General features: G+C 52.7%; 1 protein-coding gene across 1 annotated transcript in view; it reads right to left on the bottom strand.

The window, feature by feature from the left end:
- The window catches only part of SAMM50 (SAMM50 sorting and assembly machinery component), a 31,946-nt gene extending 17,378 nt beyond the window's left edge, over positions 1-14,568 (bottom strand). The window contains exons 1-7 of the mRNA XM_039236716.1: positions 14,396-14,568; positions 9,766-9,876; positions 7,205-7,306; positions 5,363-5,450; positions 3,157-3,263; positions 2,380-2,510; positions 2,051-2,138 (exon numbers count right to left, since the gene is read on the bottom strand). Coding sequence (XP_039092647.1) covers positions 2,051-2,138; positions 2,380-2,510; positions 3,157-3,263; positions 5,363-5,450; positions 7,205-7,306; positions 9,766-9,876; positions 14,396-14,416 — 648 coding nt within the window. The 5' untranslated portion in view covers positions 14,417-14,568. The remainder of the gene's footprint in view (positions 1-2,050; positions 2,139-2,379; positions 2,511-3,156; positions 3,264-5,362; positions 5,451-7,204; positions 7,307-9,765; positions 9,877-14,395) is intronic.
- Positions 14,569-14,917: the final 349 nt, after the last annotated feature.

The raw sequence follows: 14,917 nt of genomic DNA, 5'->3' as shown, positions 1-14,917 counted from the left end.
AGAGGGGGGGCAGGAAGGGAAGCAGCGGGGAGAAAGCCAGGACACTGCCCAGAGCGGCAGGACTGTGCCCTGGGGAGCAGCCGTATGAGGGCCGCACTCAGCTCTGTAACCCACGGGCCTCTTCCGGCGCTAGGATGACCTGATGCTCACCCCACCTGACTCTGCCGACCCCAGGTCCGAACCAGGCTGGGGGACGGCAGTGACCCACGTCAGACCCCGCAGAAGAGGGAGGAGATGAAGGTGCTCCTGAGCGAAGAGCACCCTCCCTGCGGCCAGAGGCCTAAGCCCATGACCCCTGGGCACGGGGACCTGCCTCTTGTCCCGACCCCCCAGCCCCGAGGTCAGGCCCGCCTCGGTTCCTGTCTCAGAGACGAACAGTGAACACTGTCTGGTGGCCTCAGTGACTCTGAGGTGACTCTTACAAGGAAACCAGGTCACTTCACACTCCCTGGAGCGAGTCAGCCGCTGGGCACTCTCTTGGGCCTCGCTCTGGCGAGAACTCAGGAGTACTCCCCTCAACTCGATTTCTTATCAAGTGCCCACAAGGCACCAGGTCAGGTTGGGGAGGCGGAGAAGACACAGGCCAGCCTCACTCACGGGCCATTTCTGCCCCCAGGGCCACACGAGACTCAGCTGTGTCCCCAGAACGCCCGGGGAGGGTGTCCCGCTGGCCCAAATCACGTCTCCAGGAACTTACAAGGCAGCTCGTGACAAGAGAAGCACGACCGCGCAGAGGCGGCCCATCGCGGGTCTCGGCGCGCACGGTCAGGACAAGGAGGGGCCAGGCGGTGCCCTTGTTCTGCACAGGGAGCCCCGCTCTGTGCTGGCACCAAGGACACACTGTGCGTCCAGGAGCTTGTCTCCTGACAGCAGGGCAGCCGGCTGCCAGTCCTCTGTCCCCCTCCCCTTACCCCACACCCCCGCCCCACGGCCTATGCCAACACACAGCCTTCACCTCTGCTGCTCCCTGGGGATAAACGAGGTGTTCCGAAGATGCTGCTCTTTAGAAAAGGCTTAGAAGCAAGGGATTAAGGGGGACACGGGAGAAAGACGGGGAGAAAGCCACAGCCCCTGGCACGCTGCTGACGGCCTCTGGAGAGGGTGGCGTTGACCTGGGGACCCTCCTCAACCCCGCACAGGGCGGGAGGCGTCTAGGGCTGCATCTGTCACACAGGGCAGGTGGCCACACAGAATGGAAAGCAGAGCTGCAAACGTTCATGTCGCGTCCCGAGCCAGTGGCCGCCGGCGGCCTCCATGCCGGGGGCTTCTGCAGCTCTGGTGTGTGTGCGAGGCCGAGGAGCATGAGTGCAGGCGTCCCCTGTGCTGACAAGCGGCACAGCGGTGCTCGAGCCTGGGGAGGGAGGGACGGCATGGCTCCAGCGGGGGCCCTCGGACCAGAGCCGCCAGGCGGCCTGTGCCCCCTCCCCGAGACGCTGGCTCAGCAGGAGGCAGGGCCCAGGAACGGGCATCTCTACCTGGCTCACGGGTGAAGCTATGCTGCATCTGAAGGCCACCCCCAGGGAACTGCTTTCACTCGGCCCTGTGTGTCCAGGTCCTTCCTCTCTGGCTGAAGCCCCAAACAGGAGGGGATGGGGCCGCACAAGCATAGAAAGGGAGGGAGAAGGGCAGGGGTCATCGGAAAGCCAAAAAGCGGTCAAATGGCAGGAGTGCCGTCTGCTGCACTTAGTCACCTCTGGGTGGAAGAACACTTAAGGGCAAATGGGGGATGGAGGCCTTCAGGCACCGGAAGGGACCTCGCTGGCTCTCAGAAGCTGCCGGCTTCAGCACGTCCGAGGAAGGACACGCACACGGCATCACGGGAAGCCGGGAGCGGACCTCCACTGTGAAGCCAGGCCGCTCTCCAACCCCGGCAGTCCGCGCGGGGCCGGTGGCGAGGCGCCGGGCCGGGAAAGCAGCTGACGGCAGAGGGCCAAAGCCGGAGGTGATCCCGGCCACGACGCCCGCACTCCAGGCGCCCTCCCACTGACTCTGGCAGCCAGGTGCCTGGTGCTCCACGCGAGGCAGGGAGGGAGGGCGAGAGGGTACTCACGCTGTACTCGGCCGACACCCCTCTGTCCGTCTCCCGCAGCGAGCTCCAGGGGAACTGGCCGGTAACTTTGTACAGGTTTACGGAGAAGCTAGGAGACAACGGGACAGAGCTTTACAGGCTGGAACAGGGACGCTAACTGGTGCGCGTGTGCAGCAACAGACATAAAAATACACGTCTGGGGTTCGTCTTCGGGAGGGAAGCTACGCCACGCTGTGACAGCGCAGACGCGCCAGCTGATCCTGTCCACGCTTCTTTGTACAACCAAGGCCTCTGCTCTAACTTTTAAACCAGTCAAGCCCCCGTACTCAACAATCCGTTTGGCTTCCTACTTTCTCTCGAAGTTTCCAGGCCGTGGTTTGAAGAAGGACAGGCCATACGACGTTTCTTTGGTTCCATAGGAAAACTGAAAAGTCACCTTTTCCGCACGGCCTAGGAGATTAGGGAGTTTGAGGCCGAGCACCTATGAGGAATGGAAAGACAGGGGTGGTTTAAATGGAAGGAATGGCCAGTGTTAAGAAGGGCTCTGTTAAGGGACTCTCATACATGCAGGACACAAATGCAGGCTGAAGGGCCAGCCTTTCATCTGGAACTGCTTTTACTCTGCACAGCAGGCCTCTGCCGAGGGCACGTGCCCCCACATGCGCCTGATGACAACAGACAGGCTCAACTCGCTAACTGCGAAGCCAGGGCATCAGCTGCTTGGGTCTGGAATTCAGGAGAACTTGAACAAGAAACTTAATGCAAACACTCCCCCAGATCGTCCCTAGTTAACCACTGATGTGACTCAGGTCGCCAAATAATCTCTAACGTGTTATAACCAGGATGGGTGACGCAGACAAGGAGCCCCGGGTGACTGGGGGGGTGGGGGGGTGTTGCTGCATCGCTACGGCGCACACCGACACAAACCTAACACGGCGTGCTAACTAACCAGAACTAGAATTAAATTAAAACATACTGTGACCAGTGAGAGGAAGATCACCGAGAAGCCGCGCATTCACCCGCAGAGACGAAGAGGTGGGACAGTCTTAAAACTACCGTCAGTTTTGGGGACGGTCCCCTTTCCAAAGCCCCTAAGGGCAAGTCCCACTTGAGGAAGCACATCCTACCATGCTGCCTTCGTTGTTCCCGACCATGGTGTTGTAACTGCCCGTCAGTCTCCTCAATTCGGTGACCTCAAAGGTAACGTCCAGCCCATTTGGAAGAGCATCGTCACCTATGTAATCAAGGAATATTGAACAGTGAGGCGGCCAGGACGTGGGGGTGGTTTTAGTCCCACTACTAAGAGAAAGACAGAAAGCCATCTGAAGGTTGATCGTATTTCACAATCTTTGGAAAACACACCCTCTGTTTTCAAATTCGAGAACACTCCCACGCAAAAATTACAATTTGTTTATCTGTTTAAGCACACGTTATCTGCGAAGGGCATTTGTCTTCCTACTGGGGAGTCCTTGAAAACACTTGGGGCCTCAGTTCGCTGACATTAACACGTAGAATCCCTGTGGCCTGAGGGATTCCAGTAACCCTGAAGGAGAAGCAACAAACTCAGTACGAATGAAGAGGTGACTGTCCTTGTCTTTTCCCAAAGCCAGGGGGGCGGCACCGGCGGAGCCGTTAGAGTCTGCAGCTGCCTGGGCACCCACCGTGGGCCCCGGGGTGCCGGGGAGCAGGTTCAGCTCTGCCAGGCCCAGGGGTTGTACACAGAAGGGTGGGGCGCACCCTGCCACCCAGGCTGGGCGGCAGCCGCACGTGGCAAGCTGCCTGAACCCTGGCTCCGAGATGCTCAGACATGGTCCAGGGTGGAACCTCGACACTGTTATTTTCTTTAAACTAATAGACTCTGCTGTTTAGAGAGGCATCAGGTTTATGGAAAAATCAGGCAGGAAGCACAGAGAGTTACCATATAGACACCCCACCCACACTTTGTCTGCGACCATCTTGCATTACTGTGAGACGTTTGTCACAAGTCACACAACAATAGCGACACATCAGGAGGGACTACAGGGAAATCTGCATGGCTCATGCTTGGTGCTGCACGTCCTAGAAGGTTTGACAAATGGCGGGTGTCAAGCCCCTCATCACAGGATCAAGTGGAATGGCTTGCTGCCCTAACCACTCTTCTTTTTTTTTTTTTTAATTTATTTCTGAGAGAGAGAGAGAGAGAGACAGTATGAGCAGGGGAGGGTCAGAGAGAGAGGGAGACACAGAATATGAAACAGGCTCCAGGCTCTGAGCTGAGCTGTCAGCATAGAGCCCGACGCAGGGCTCGAACCCACAAACCATGAGATCATGACCTGAGCCGAAGTTGGATGCTCAACCGACTGAGCCACTCAGGTGCCCCCTAAACACTCTTCTTAACAAGAGCCCGGTAATTCTAGCGTGCAGCTGGGGCGGAGAGCCGGACAGAGGTGCCCCCTGACCACATGCACAGCACGTTCACAGCAGGGGGTGGGCGCAAAGACGGAAAGCTACCAACAAGACCCGCCACCAAGGAAAGCACTCCGGGGTAGCGGCAAGGGCCACCTGCGTCACCAGGGCAAGTTAAACCTCCCGGAGCCCTGGTTCCCTTGACTAGAAACACGTTTCCGGAAACAACACCAGTCCCGGGTCTGGTGAGGACGAAGCTGGACGCTGCACACACAGGCTTAGGGCAGAGCCTCGCCTGGAGCGACTGTCGTCACTGCTCTTGGCGCAGGGGCGGGGGGGGGGGGGGGGGGGAACCACAGAAGAGCTGGCCGCGCCCCCACCCTCCGCTGACTGGAAGGTCTGCCCCTGGGCTTTCCCTGGTGCCCAGCACAGGGCCTGCCTGAAGCAGGTGCTCAAAAAGCCAAGAGGAAACGCTGGTCAGGTTGACAGACTTGCACAAGAGCAAACAGCAAACAAGCACGTGAGCAAAAACGAAAAGTGAAATCTGACTCCCAGTGCCATCGTTTCGAGCACACATTTAGAGGGAGTCTGTCACCCACATTTAAAAAAAACTTTAGAGGGAGTCTGTCGGCCAGGAGCCCACGTGGACACCTGCCGGGCCGGGCTACCCTGTACGAAGCTGGGCTCCCTTCTCTGATCCTTCTCCGAACACCTACGCCCTCTATGGGTTCAGATGACAGTACCTTCAATATCACCCGTCCACCCTCAGCCTGACACAAAAGTCATCACCATCATCAGCCAGTTCCGCCCCTGGGACAGCTAAACACCGAGACCTACGGGCGCGACGCACCTCCAGGCACACCCCATGTGTGGCCACACACACAGCTTTCGTGGCGCTGCAGGACGGGTGGGCGGGGTAATCAGAGGCCCTGGGCCATCAATAGGTACCTTGACATGTATCGATCAGAACATCCACTTGTCGAAATATCCCGAGGCGAAGCAGTTTCTCCCGGGCTTCGTGAGATTTCCGCATCACCTGTGACAGAGTAACAGAGACTGTCTTCCCCTAATGGCCACGAGACCAGGCTGGAGGCTTAGCGTTTGGTGCTGAGGCACTGAAGAGAGCGCCACCGAGACGGGACACGCGAGGGGACGGACCCAGCGCTCGAGGGGAACAGCCAGGCGGCGTGATGGGCAAGAATTCTACGTGCGTTAACGTAAAGAGACCTCCTTGCAGCGTCAAAAGCGAGAGGTGCGGAAACAAAGCCGTTATGGTGTAAAGGCCCCACGTGTCTACACCCGTGTGCACCTGTGTGCACTCCGCACAAGGAGCCCAACCCCACTACCCCTGCAGAGCCAGCCTGGGGCCGGCGGGGGAGGGGACACCTACCTTCTGCTCACTGCCCTCCGTACCATCACACTGTGCTTATCTATTTTGTTTTATGTTTCTTTGAGAGCGTGCGTGCGCATCAGGAGGGCCAGGGTGGGAGACAGAGAATCCTAAGCAGGCTCCAGGCTGTGACTTTCAGCTTTTTTTTTTCTTAATAGCAATTTTCTTAACGTGAGAACAGCCAAATAGCTGGGTACTGATGTGGTGAATGAAGGCCAAAAGGAAATGTAGGTAGAACTAAATTTCCTTACCCCCCCCCCCCCGCCGGGCACTGCCAAACACCTGAGGCAGGCAGAGTAGAACATTCCTCCAGGAACTCCCTACAGACTCAATGCTAATGCTTTGCTGGAGAGAAAATCCACCTTAGCCTGACCAGAGCGAGGCTTCCAGCCTCCGAGGAGCCTCCTTAGCCTCTGAAGGTCTGTTGGAACCTCCCTTTATCCTCACCTCCCCCAACTCCCTAGCATATGACCAGTCACTCCACACAGCGCCCGGGCAGCTCTTTCCGCTGCGGGGCCTGTCCCCGGGCTTTAACAAACCACCTCTTGGCATCGCAGGCATCTCAAGCTTTCTTTTTTTCTTTTTTTTTTTTTAATATTTTTTATTTATTTCTAGGAGAGAGAGAGAGACAGCGTGAGCAGGGGAGGGTCAGAGAGAGAGGGAGATACAGACTCTGAAATTGGCTCCAGGCTCTGAGCTGGCAGTCAGCACAGAGCCCGACGCGGGGCTTGAACCCACAAACTGCGAGATCATGACCTAAGCGAAAGTCGGACGCTTAACTGACTAAGCCACCTAGGCGCCCCACAAGAATTCTTTCTTGGCCTTCAGCTACGAACCCCAACAGTGTCCCACCTCACATGCTGACAGGGGGCCCCCTGGAGGAGGCTGCTGGGGACTCTGCCCGGACACGTCCAACGTGGTTCAAGGGCAGAGAAGGACAGAAGGTGCCCACCAAGGAGAGGACGGAGATGGTACAACCCAGGATGACATAAATGGAGGTGGATAAAGGCAGCAAGGGCCCCGAAGCGACAGCAGGAGTGGGTGACAGTGGGGCGCCCACCCCACCAGGGAGCAGGCCGGAGTACTGAGCGGGGTGCCTGGGAGGGAGTTGGCAAGTGGCGTATCAGCTCCGATGACCACGCTGGCTGGTTGTGAAGAACACAGGGACAGACCAGCCTCAGGGACAGGAGGGACCAGAGGCGAGGGTGAGTGCAAACGCCCGTTACGTTTGTGGGACGCACCCGGGGGGCCTGGGGAGGCTCAGCCTGGGCGCACCAAGGCTCTCTTTCAGGGTGGGAGGCAAGGTCATGTGCACAGAGGCTGGGGCAGGAGCTCAGTGGCTCCAGACAGGAGGCTCCTCAGAAGGGAATGGAAAATAATGCCACGCAGATAGGACTTGCCTCGATAAGGTTTTTCGCCTTAAAAACGTCTCCGATTTCACATATGATGATATCATCTTTGGTTCTTCCGAGTCCATCAAAATGAACATGTTGAACAACCACCTAAATATGACAAAGGGACACCGACTGTTATGCTGGTCTTTTTTTTTTTTTTTTAATTCTAGTGTAGATAACATATATTGTTATATTAGTTTCGGGTGTATGGCGGTGATCAACACTGCTGAGCATTCTGCTGGCTCAGCTCAGTAAGTGCACTCTTAATCCTCCTCAGCTGTTTCCCCACGTCCCCTCCGGTGACCAGCAGTGCGCTCTCTTGTTAAAGTCTGTTTCTTTAGGTGCCTGTGGCTCCGTCGGTTAGCATCTGACTTTGGCTCAGGTCGTGATCTTACAGTTCATGTATTCGAGCCCCGCGTCAGGCTCTGTGCTGACAGCTTGGAGCCTGGAACCTGCTTCACACTATGTGTCTCCCTCTTTCACTGCCCCTCCTCTGCTCACACTCTGTCTCTCTCTCAAAATTTAAACAAATATTAAAAAAAGCCTGTTTCTTGATTTGTTTTTCTCTTTGTTCATTTCGTAAATCCCGCACAGGAGTGAAATCATATGGTATTTGTCTTTCTCTGACTTCTTTCACTTAGCATTATACTCTCTATATCTATCCACATCATTGCAGATAGCAAGGTTTCATTCTTGTTGTCTAATATTCCATAGTCTGTGTGTGTGTGTGTGAAACACACACGTATACATCTTCTTTAGCCATTCATCTACTGATGGACATTTGGGCTGCTTCCACAATCTGGCTATTGTACATAATGCTGCAGCAAACGTAGGGGTGCATGTATCCCCTTGAATTAGTGTTTCTATGTTTTGGAAGTAAGTGCCCAGTAGTGCAATTGCTAGATTATAGGTTAGTTCTACTTTTACCTTTTTGAGGAAGTGCCATGCTGTTTTCCACAGTGGCTGCATCAATTTGCATTCCCACCAACAGTGCATAAGGGTCCACTTTTCTCCACATCCTCACTAACACCTGCGATTTCTTCTGTGTGTGATTCTGGGCATTCTGATACATGGAAGGTGGTATCACCCTGCAGTTTTGATGTGCATTTCCCTATAACGAGTGGTGTGGAGCATCTTTTTGGGTGTCTGTTGGCCATCTGGATGTCTTCCTTGGATGTCTGTTCATGTCTTCTGCCCATTTTTAATTGGATTGTTTAATTTTTGGTGATCAGTTGTATACGTTTTTGGTACATTGTGGAAACTAACCCTTTATTTGCAAATATCTACTCCCATTCCATAGGTTCCTTTTTGGCTTTGTTGACGGTTTCCTTCACTGCGCAGAAGCTTTTTATTTTGATGTAGCCCCAACAGTTTCTTTTTGCTTTTGCTTCCCTTGCCCCAGGGGACCAATCTAGAAAAAATTGCTACTGCTGTCAGTGAAATTACTGCCTGTGATCTCTTCTAGGGTTTTTATGGCTTCAGGTCTCACACTTAGGTCTTTAATCCGTTTTGAGTTTATTTTTTGTGTACGGTGAAAGAAAGCTTCGTTCTTTTGCACGTAGTTATAAAAAGGCACTGATTATTAGGTAAGAGACAGAACAAGAGATCAAAGCTAAAGACAAAGGTCTGAAAATTAAGTCAAGGATGTTTTTTCAAATTTAATGATCCACACTTCTCCATTCCACACTTTATTTACTTTCCTGCTTTTTTAGAACCCTGGTTATCCGAACCTATTCTTTGCCAGGTGTCTACTTCCTGTGGCTGAGACTTACAAGGTCTCTGTACCCAGATGATCGCTGATGCTGGGACCCCCAACTTAATAACTGTGCATCTTGCTAGAGAGTTTGTGCTCATTTCAATTAGCATGATAAAGGCTGCTCAGAGCCTCTCCCCTCCCTGTCTGTAGATGCTTATTTACTTCATTTATTCAATACCAACACACCGAAAACCTACAAGCCAGGGATTGTTCTAAGCACTGAGGATACGGTGGTGAACAGGACATAAATTCCTGACTCAATGGAGCGTACCCTCCAACGGGGGTTAAAATAGGCAATGTGTACAGTTTAGCAGATGGTAATGAGTAACAGAGAAAAACAAAGCAGAGATAATAGGGAATATTAGGGAAACGCATAACCGAGGGCCATCAGAATACTGCAAAAGGTCTTCAGTGTATTATCACCAAAAACGTGCTTACACTTCTTCAGCTGGATTTAAATTCCAAAGGCCACAAAGGTTAGGAAAAGTTTCACTCTCTTCTCTGGACACAATATAAGCTTAATTATAACTTGAGTTTGTCCTTGAAATATGTTGGGTTGGTTGGTTGGTTGTTTTTTTTAAATAACATAAATACAAAAACGTCAGTCTAAACGTCCCCACATAAATACACTATTTCTCTAAAACCAGAAGCTATCTCTCTAAAAGTCACCAGCCTTTCTAAAACAGTTGGCTATAAACTCTTCTTTAACGAAGGCACGGATACAGGCCTCTCCTCTGTCCCTGAGGGCTTCTGTCTGCGGAAGCCAATGACTCTGGCAGAGACTGCATCACGCCCTTCAACAGAAACTCACATCTTTGTTTTCAAGAATCTCCTGTTTAGCCTCAGGTTCCACTTCAACAAACTCAGCTTCTTCTCCTAATCCCCCAAAATCAGGTCCATTAGCTGGAAGAGGCTCCAAACTCTAAAAGAGAGGGAGAAAACACACATAAATAAACTTACACAAAAAAAACCTCAAAATCTTTGAGGCGTCTGGGTGACTCAGACAGCTAAGTGCCTGACTCTGGCTTTCAGCTCAGGTCACGATCTCAAGGTTCCAGCCCCACCTCGGCTCTGTGCTGATGGTGCTGAGCCTCCTTGGGATTCTCTCTCTCTCTGCCCCTCCCCTGCTCGCTCGCTCTCAAAAGAAATACATAAACTTAAAAAAAAATTTTTTTTAATCTCTTTTGAGTTTTGTCTTTAGCTGGTGTTCCAGAAAGCTCGGTACTGCGTTTCCCTCTGCTGAGTGGAGGCTGGGGAGAACAGGGCAGATGTAAGTACTGCTGACGTGCAAGCCCCAATAAGCAGGGAGTCCCCGGGCGGTCACTGGAATACTGAGGACTGCGTCACGAACTGAGGCCGACAGGACTATGGCTGTTTGGTTCTGTACACCTAGGCCATCTCAAGAAAAAAGTAGTTAAAAATAAGCTGCCACAAAGACACTTATCAAAGAAAAGAAAACAAATCGCTTTTTTGGTGTTACAGAAAGTATTCTAATTTTTTAAATCCAAATTGGATACATCCTAGGATAGGATGTACACCCTGAAAGCCTTAGTCACACGTTAAAAGGAGCTGCGTATGTTCATGAAACGTACCAGAAGGCAGTCACCTGCTTCAGTCTGAACGAATATCATCTCAAAAGCAGTAAAGCAACTTGTAAATAAGAACTGCACAGGCTGTGCCCGGCATAGTCCTTCCAGCGGGCCGGGATAAATTCATACAACGTTGGATAACACACATATAGTATTGTATGTTTAATTCAGTGACTTGCTTAAATACGGTGACTCCCAGGCGCTCCGGGGAATGGAATCGGTCCAGTGTGGCAGGAGGGACAGGAACAAATACGCAGATTTGGAGGAAAACCATCCTAACCAGTATCTGGCTGCTTCCTTATTCCAATTCTCTACCAATAGGTGCTTTCAAAGTGCACAGCTGTGTCTGACTGCAGCACGTGCAGCAATAGAGGCACTGGGACACCCCCGCCCTGCCCCCCCCCCCCCCCCCCCCCCCCTGCCCCCCCCCCCCCAGATACACTCCCCCAGCTCCTGGCAGTCCTTCCTCCATAATGTCACTGGTTCTCGGGAGAGGTCTCAACCTGGCATGTCCCCTTCCCCACTCCTGCTCTAAAAGACGGTGACGGCCCTGAAGAGCGACTGCAGGGACAGAATCCAACTAGAGCCCTGAGCAGGGCACGCGAGGAAGGCCCAGGTCTGCTCCTCCGAGTTCAACCTCCACCACTCCCGCGACCCTCACGTGTTACGTCTGCGCACACCTTGTTCTCCCCGCCCAGAATAACTTCCTGAAATGATCTGCCTTTCATGTGTGAGCCATCCCTGGCTTCTGCAGGCGGGATGGGCCCTTCCTGTAGCGGGCTACCTCTGGACACTGGAGGTCGTTACCACTGCCTGCTGAGCACTGGGCTGACAGCCGGGGCCACAGCAGTGAACGAGACAGACCGAGACCTCGCCTCATGGTGGCTAAAGCAGGGTATTTACACGAGTAAAAAGGGAAGACAATGCTGGGCAAGGAATAGATCATTTCTTTCATACCACCATCTCTTCATTTTTATTGTGCAATGTTTTAAAAAACTGAATCATTACTGTATTTCTCAAAATATTCACTAATTAAAAAAGTAACTTTTTACCTGCACCCTTTCACAAACATGCTTCCAGTATTTAAGTTGACACTATGTAAAAAAGTATGTTAAATCTGTGCAAGCTTTACACAGTACACACTATAGTTAGGAACATATGCACATATTCACTCTATTTGATCTGAATGCTTAGCAAAGATACACAAGGTTTATATTCCATTACGCTAAAAATATCCCATTACAGTTCCTGAAATTTCACAGCACGAAACAAGGTTCACTACAGATCTGTCATTCTCATTTGTCCCCTTTAATCAGAAATTCAAACTCTGGGAGAACCCAGGTGGCTCAGTCAGTGGCGTGTACGACATTTCCTCAAGTCACGATCTCATGGCTTTGAGTTCCAGCATCAGGCTCTGTGCTGATAGTGCGGAGCATTCCTGGGATTCTCTCTCTCCTTCTCTCTGCCCCTCCCCTCACTTGTTCTCTCTCTCTCTCTCCCTTTCTCAATAAATAAATTTTAGAAAAAAATTAAAACTTTAATAGATGATGTCTTTACGATTTTACAGTTACATCAGAGTTTGATGTCGGAGAATAAACGGTCTTACTAAGAGAGTCATTTGTTCACCAAGTATTAAGCACGTGGGTGAGCACGTATGAAATCCTCACCCTCACAAATTTACATTCCAGTGTCTGGAAGAGCAGGCACGGACGGGGTAAGGATTTGGTGAAATGAAAGAAACGAAGTGTTTGGATCTAGCTCTATCCTTTTAGTAGCTCAATCCACCAGCACTCGGCAGGTTTTCTTTAACACACGTATGGGTATGTTCAAGGCAGCGGCCACTGGAGGGACAGAAATGCAATCAATTTACTGAGTTATAAACAGCATCTTTAAAGTGATATAAGCTAAAACCAAATAGAAAAATAAGCAAACGGATGCCTGGGTGGCTCAGTCGGTTGGGCGTCCAACTCTCGGAGGGTTTTCAGCTCAGGTCATGATCTCATGGCTCATGGGATCAGCCCTGTGTTGAACTCTTGTGTTGACAATTCCGAGCCTGCTTGGGATTCTTTCTCTCTGCCCCTCCCCAACCTGTGTGCGAACAGCGCGTGCTCTCTCAACAATAAATAAACATTTAAAACTAAGAAAAAGAAGAAAACATAACCGATACTTATGGGACAGTATCACAAAACCTCTGTTTCACATATGCGCGAGGGTACCACATGGCAAACATAAAATGCCTTCTTACTGCAAATCCTGACCAAAACGTTCAGATAACACCGGCCAGTGGCATGTAAAATTCAAATCAGAGAATATTTTTTGCGAACATATTAATCAAAGGAGCAGACATGTTAGCATCAAAGGAGCTCAATAAAACAAAGATTTCTGTTGTTGTTTTCTGTATCCCCAGCAGCTGTATGTAGCCAGGCCACACAAACTAATGAATAGTTTACTTTGAAACTAACAGGTTACTTTGCTGGAGATGCTACAAGCGATGCAAACCTGCAAACAGAGTCATGTGCAGCTGCTACTGTAACATCTAGAAACTCAGACTGGAAAAGGGTAAGACAAAAACTCAAATAGCTAAAACGGGCACCGCAGGAAAGACAGCAAGGAAGTCAGCAGCACGTCCCAATGAGGCCATATAGGAGGAGGCGTATGGGGCGCCTGGGGGGCTCAGTAGGTTAAGTGTTCGACTTCGGCTCAGGTCATGATCTCAAGGTCCATGAGTTCGAGCCCAGCGTTGGGTTCTATGCTGACAGCTAGTTCAGAGCCTGGAGACTGCTTAGGATCCTGTGTCTCCCTCTCTGTCTGCCCCTCCCCTACTCATACTGTTTCTCTCTGTCTCAATAATAAACAAACATGAAAAAAAAAAAATGAGGAGGAGTAGTATGTAAGAAGTGACCTGAACTGAGCTCTAAAAGATGGGAGTGTGTCCAGAGCTGAGGATGAGTGTGGGGATGGGCTAATGCCGAACAGCAGCACAGTGCAAGGAGCCTGTGGGAACAGCCAGAGGTTTCATTTCCATGCACGATCTATACGGCTGAGTGAAGTCCCACTCCCCCAGCCAAGCCCGGGAATCTGTGCCCAAGACTTGGGGAAGCTAAGGGGCAGCTTCTGCAAACTCCTGAGCAGGACACGGGAAACGCTCCACGTTGTATAAAAGTAACGTTGAGGGCCAGGAGGCCTGAGTTTGGGAAACTTCTGGGGCTCTCACAAGTGTGACCTTGGACAAATACTCGTTCTCTGGCCCTCAGTGAAGACGGGGATGAAGGAGGGCGGTTTGGCAAGCATCAAGGACCAACATAAGTACCTTCGCCTACTGTGTCTTCATTCTCGAAACAAACTGCTAAGTACTACTGCCGCCTCCGCTTTAAAAGGAGTAATGAAAGCATGGAGAGGCTGTCTCTGCAGGAGGAAGCAGGGGTTCTAGATGGGTCTGGGCTAGAGGTCTTCGAAGACCACTTGCTCTAGGGTGCACCGCGATCCCGGCAGGGGCCGAGCAGGAGCCCGGGGAAGGTGACCTGTAAGGAGACAGGACGCCCGAAACGGCAGAGGGCGGGGAGAAGTCAGGTCTTGCAGAGAGAAACTTATTGCTCTGCTCCGGGTTACCACGGAAAGTTCGCTAGGCCTTTCGGGGCCACTACCTCGCTGAGTGACCTCGGGGAAGTCACGTCCCTCCTCTGGGGCCCGGATTCCTGCTGGAGGTCTTTGCGGCCTCCTTGCACCCGGCCTCCAGGCCGCGGCGCCCTAAGCGCCCCCTCCACCGGGGGAACCCCGGGCGCGGCCGCGAAAGCGTCTTCCCGCGGAGCCTGCCCAGAGGTCACGCGGCCCGCGGGTCGCTGGCCCTCTTACCCGGGCGTGCACGGTCCCCATGGCTCCAGGTCAGGCCGCCGCCTCGCAGAGCTATCCGAGCCCGACGCGGCTGGGCTGGTGAGGGCAGAGGGCGGGCCCAGGGCGGCGGAGCTGTCAGTCAGCACAACGCCTACAAGCCCTCGGACGGCAGGCGCTGGGGGCAGCCATCATGCCCCGCCCCCTGGCTCTCGGTCCGTCCGCTCATTGGTCCTTGAGAGCCCATGACCCGGATGTTCACCCGGACGCCAGGAAGTCCCGGGGCCAGGAGACTGCGCAAGCGCGGAGCCTCGGATGACTCCCCACGTAACTGCTGGCCCCAGGGGCGCGGGTTCGAGAGAGGATTCCCGACAGGGGGCGTCCCGAGTCGCCCCCGGGAGAGAGCAAACCCGCTGGTGGATGCGCCAAGGCTCACTCAGGGCCCTCCCTTAGCCTACTGGCCCCCCGGCCCGTGGATGCTGGACGGACCCCACGCTCCCGCGAATCGTCAAGGCTCACCGACCCCCGGCCTCGGAGATAGTACAG

This window comes from Hyaena hyaena, unplaced genomic scaffold (assembly GCF_003009895.1).
Source record: "Hyaena hyaena isolate Hyena2069 unplaced genomic scaffold, ASM300989v1 scaffold_4, whole genome shotgun sequence".
Classification (NCBI taxonomy): Eukaryota; Metazoa; Chordata; class Mammalia; order Carnivora; family Hyaenidae; genus Hyaena; species Hyaena hyaena.
This window is presented reverse-complemented; position numbering and strand designations above follow the sequence as displayed.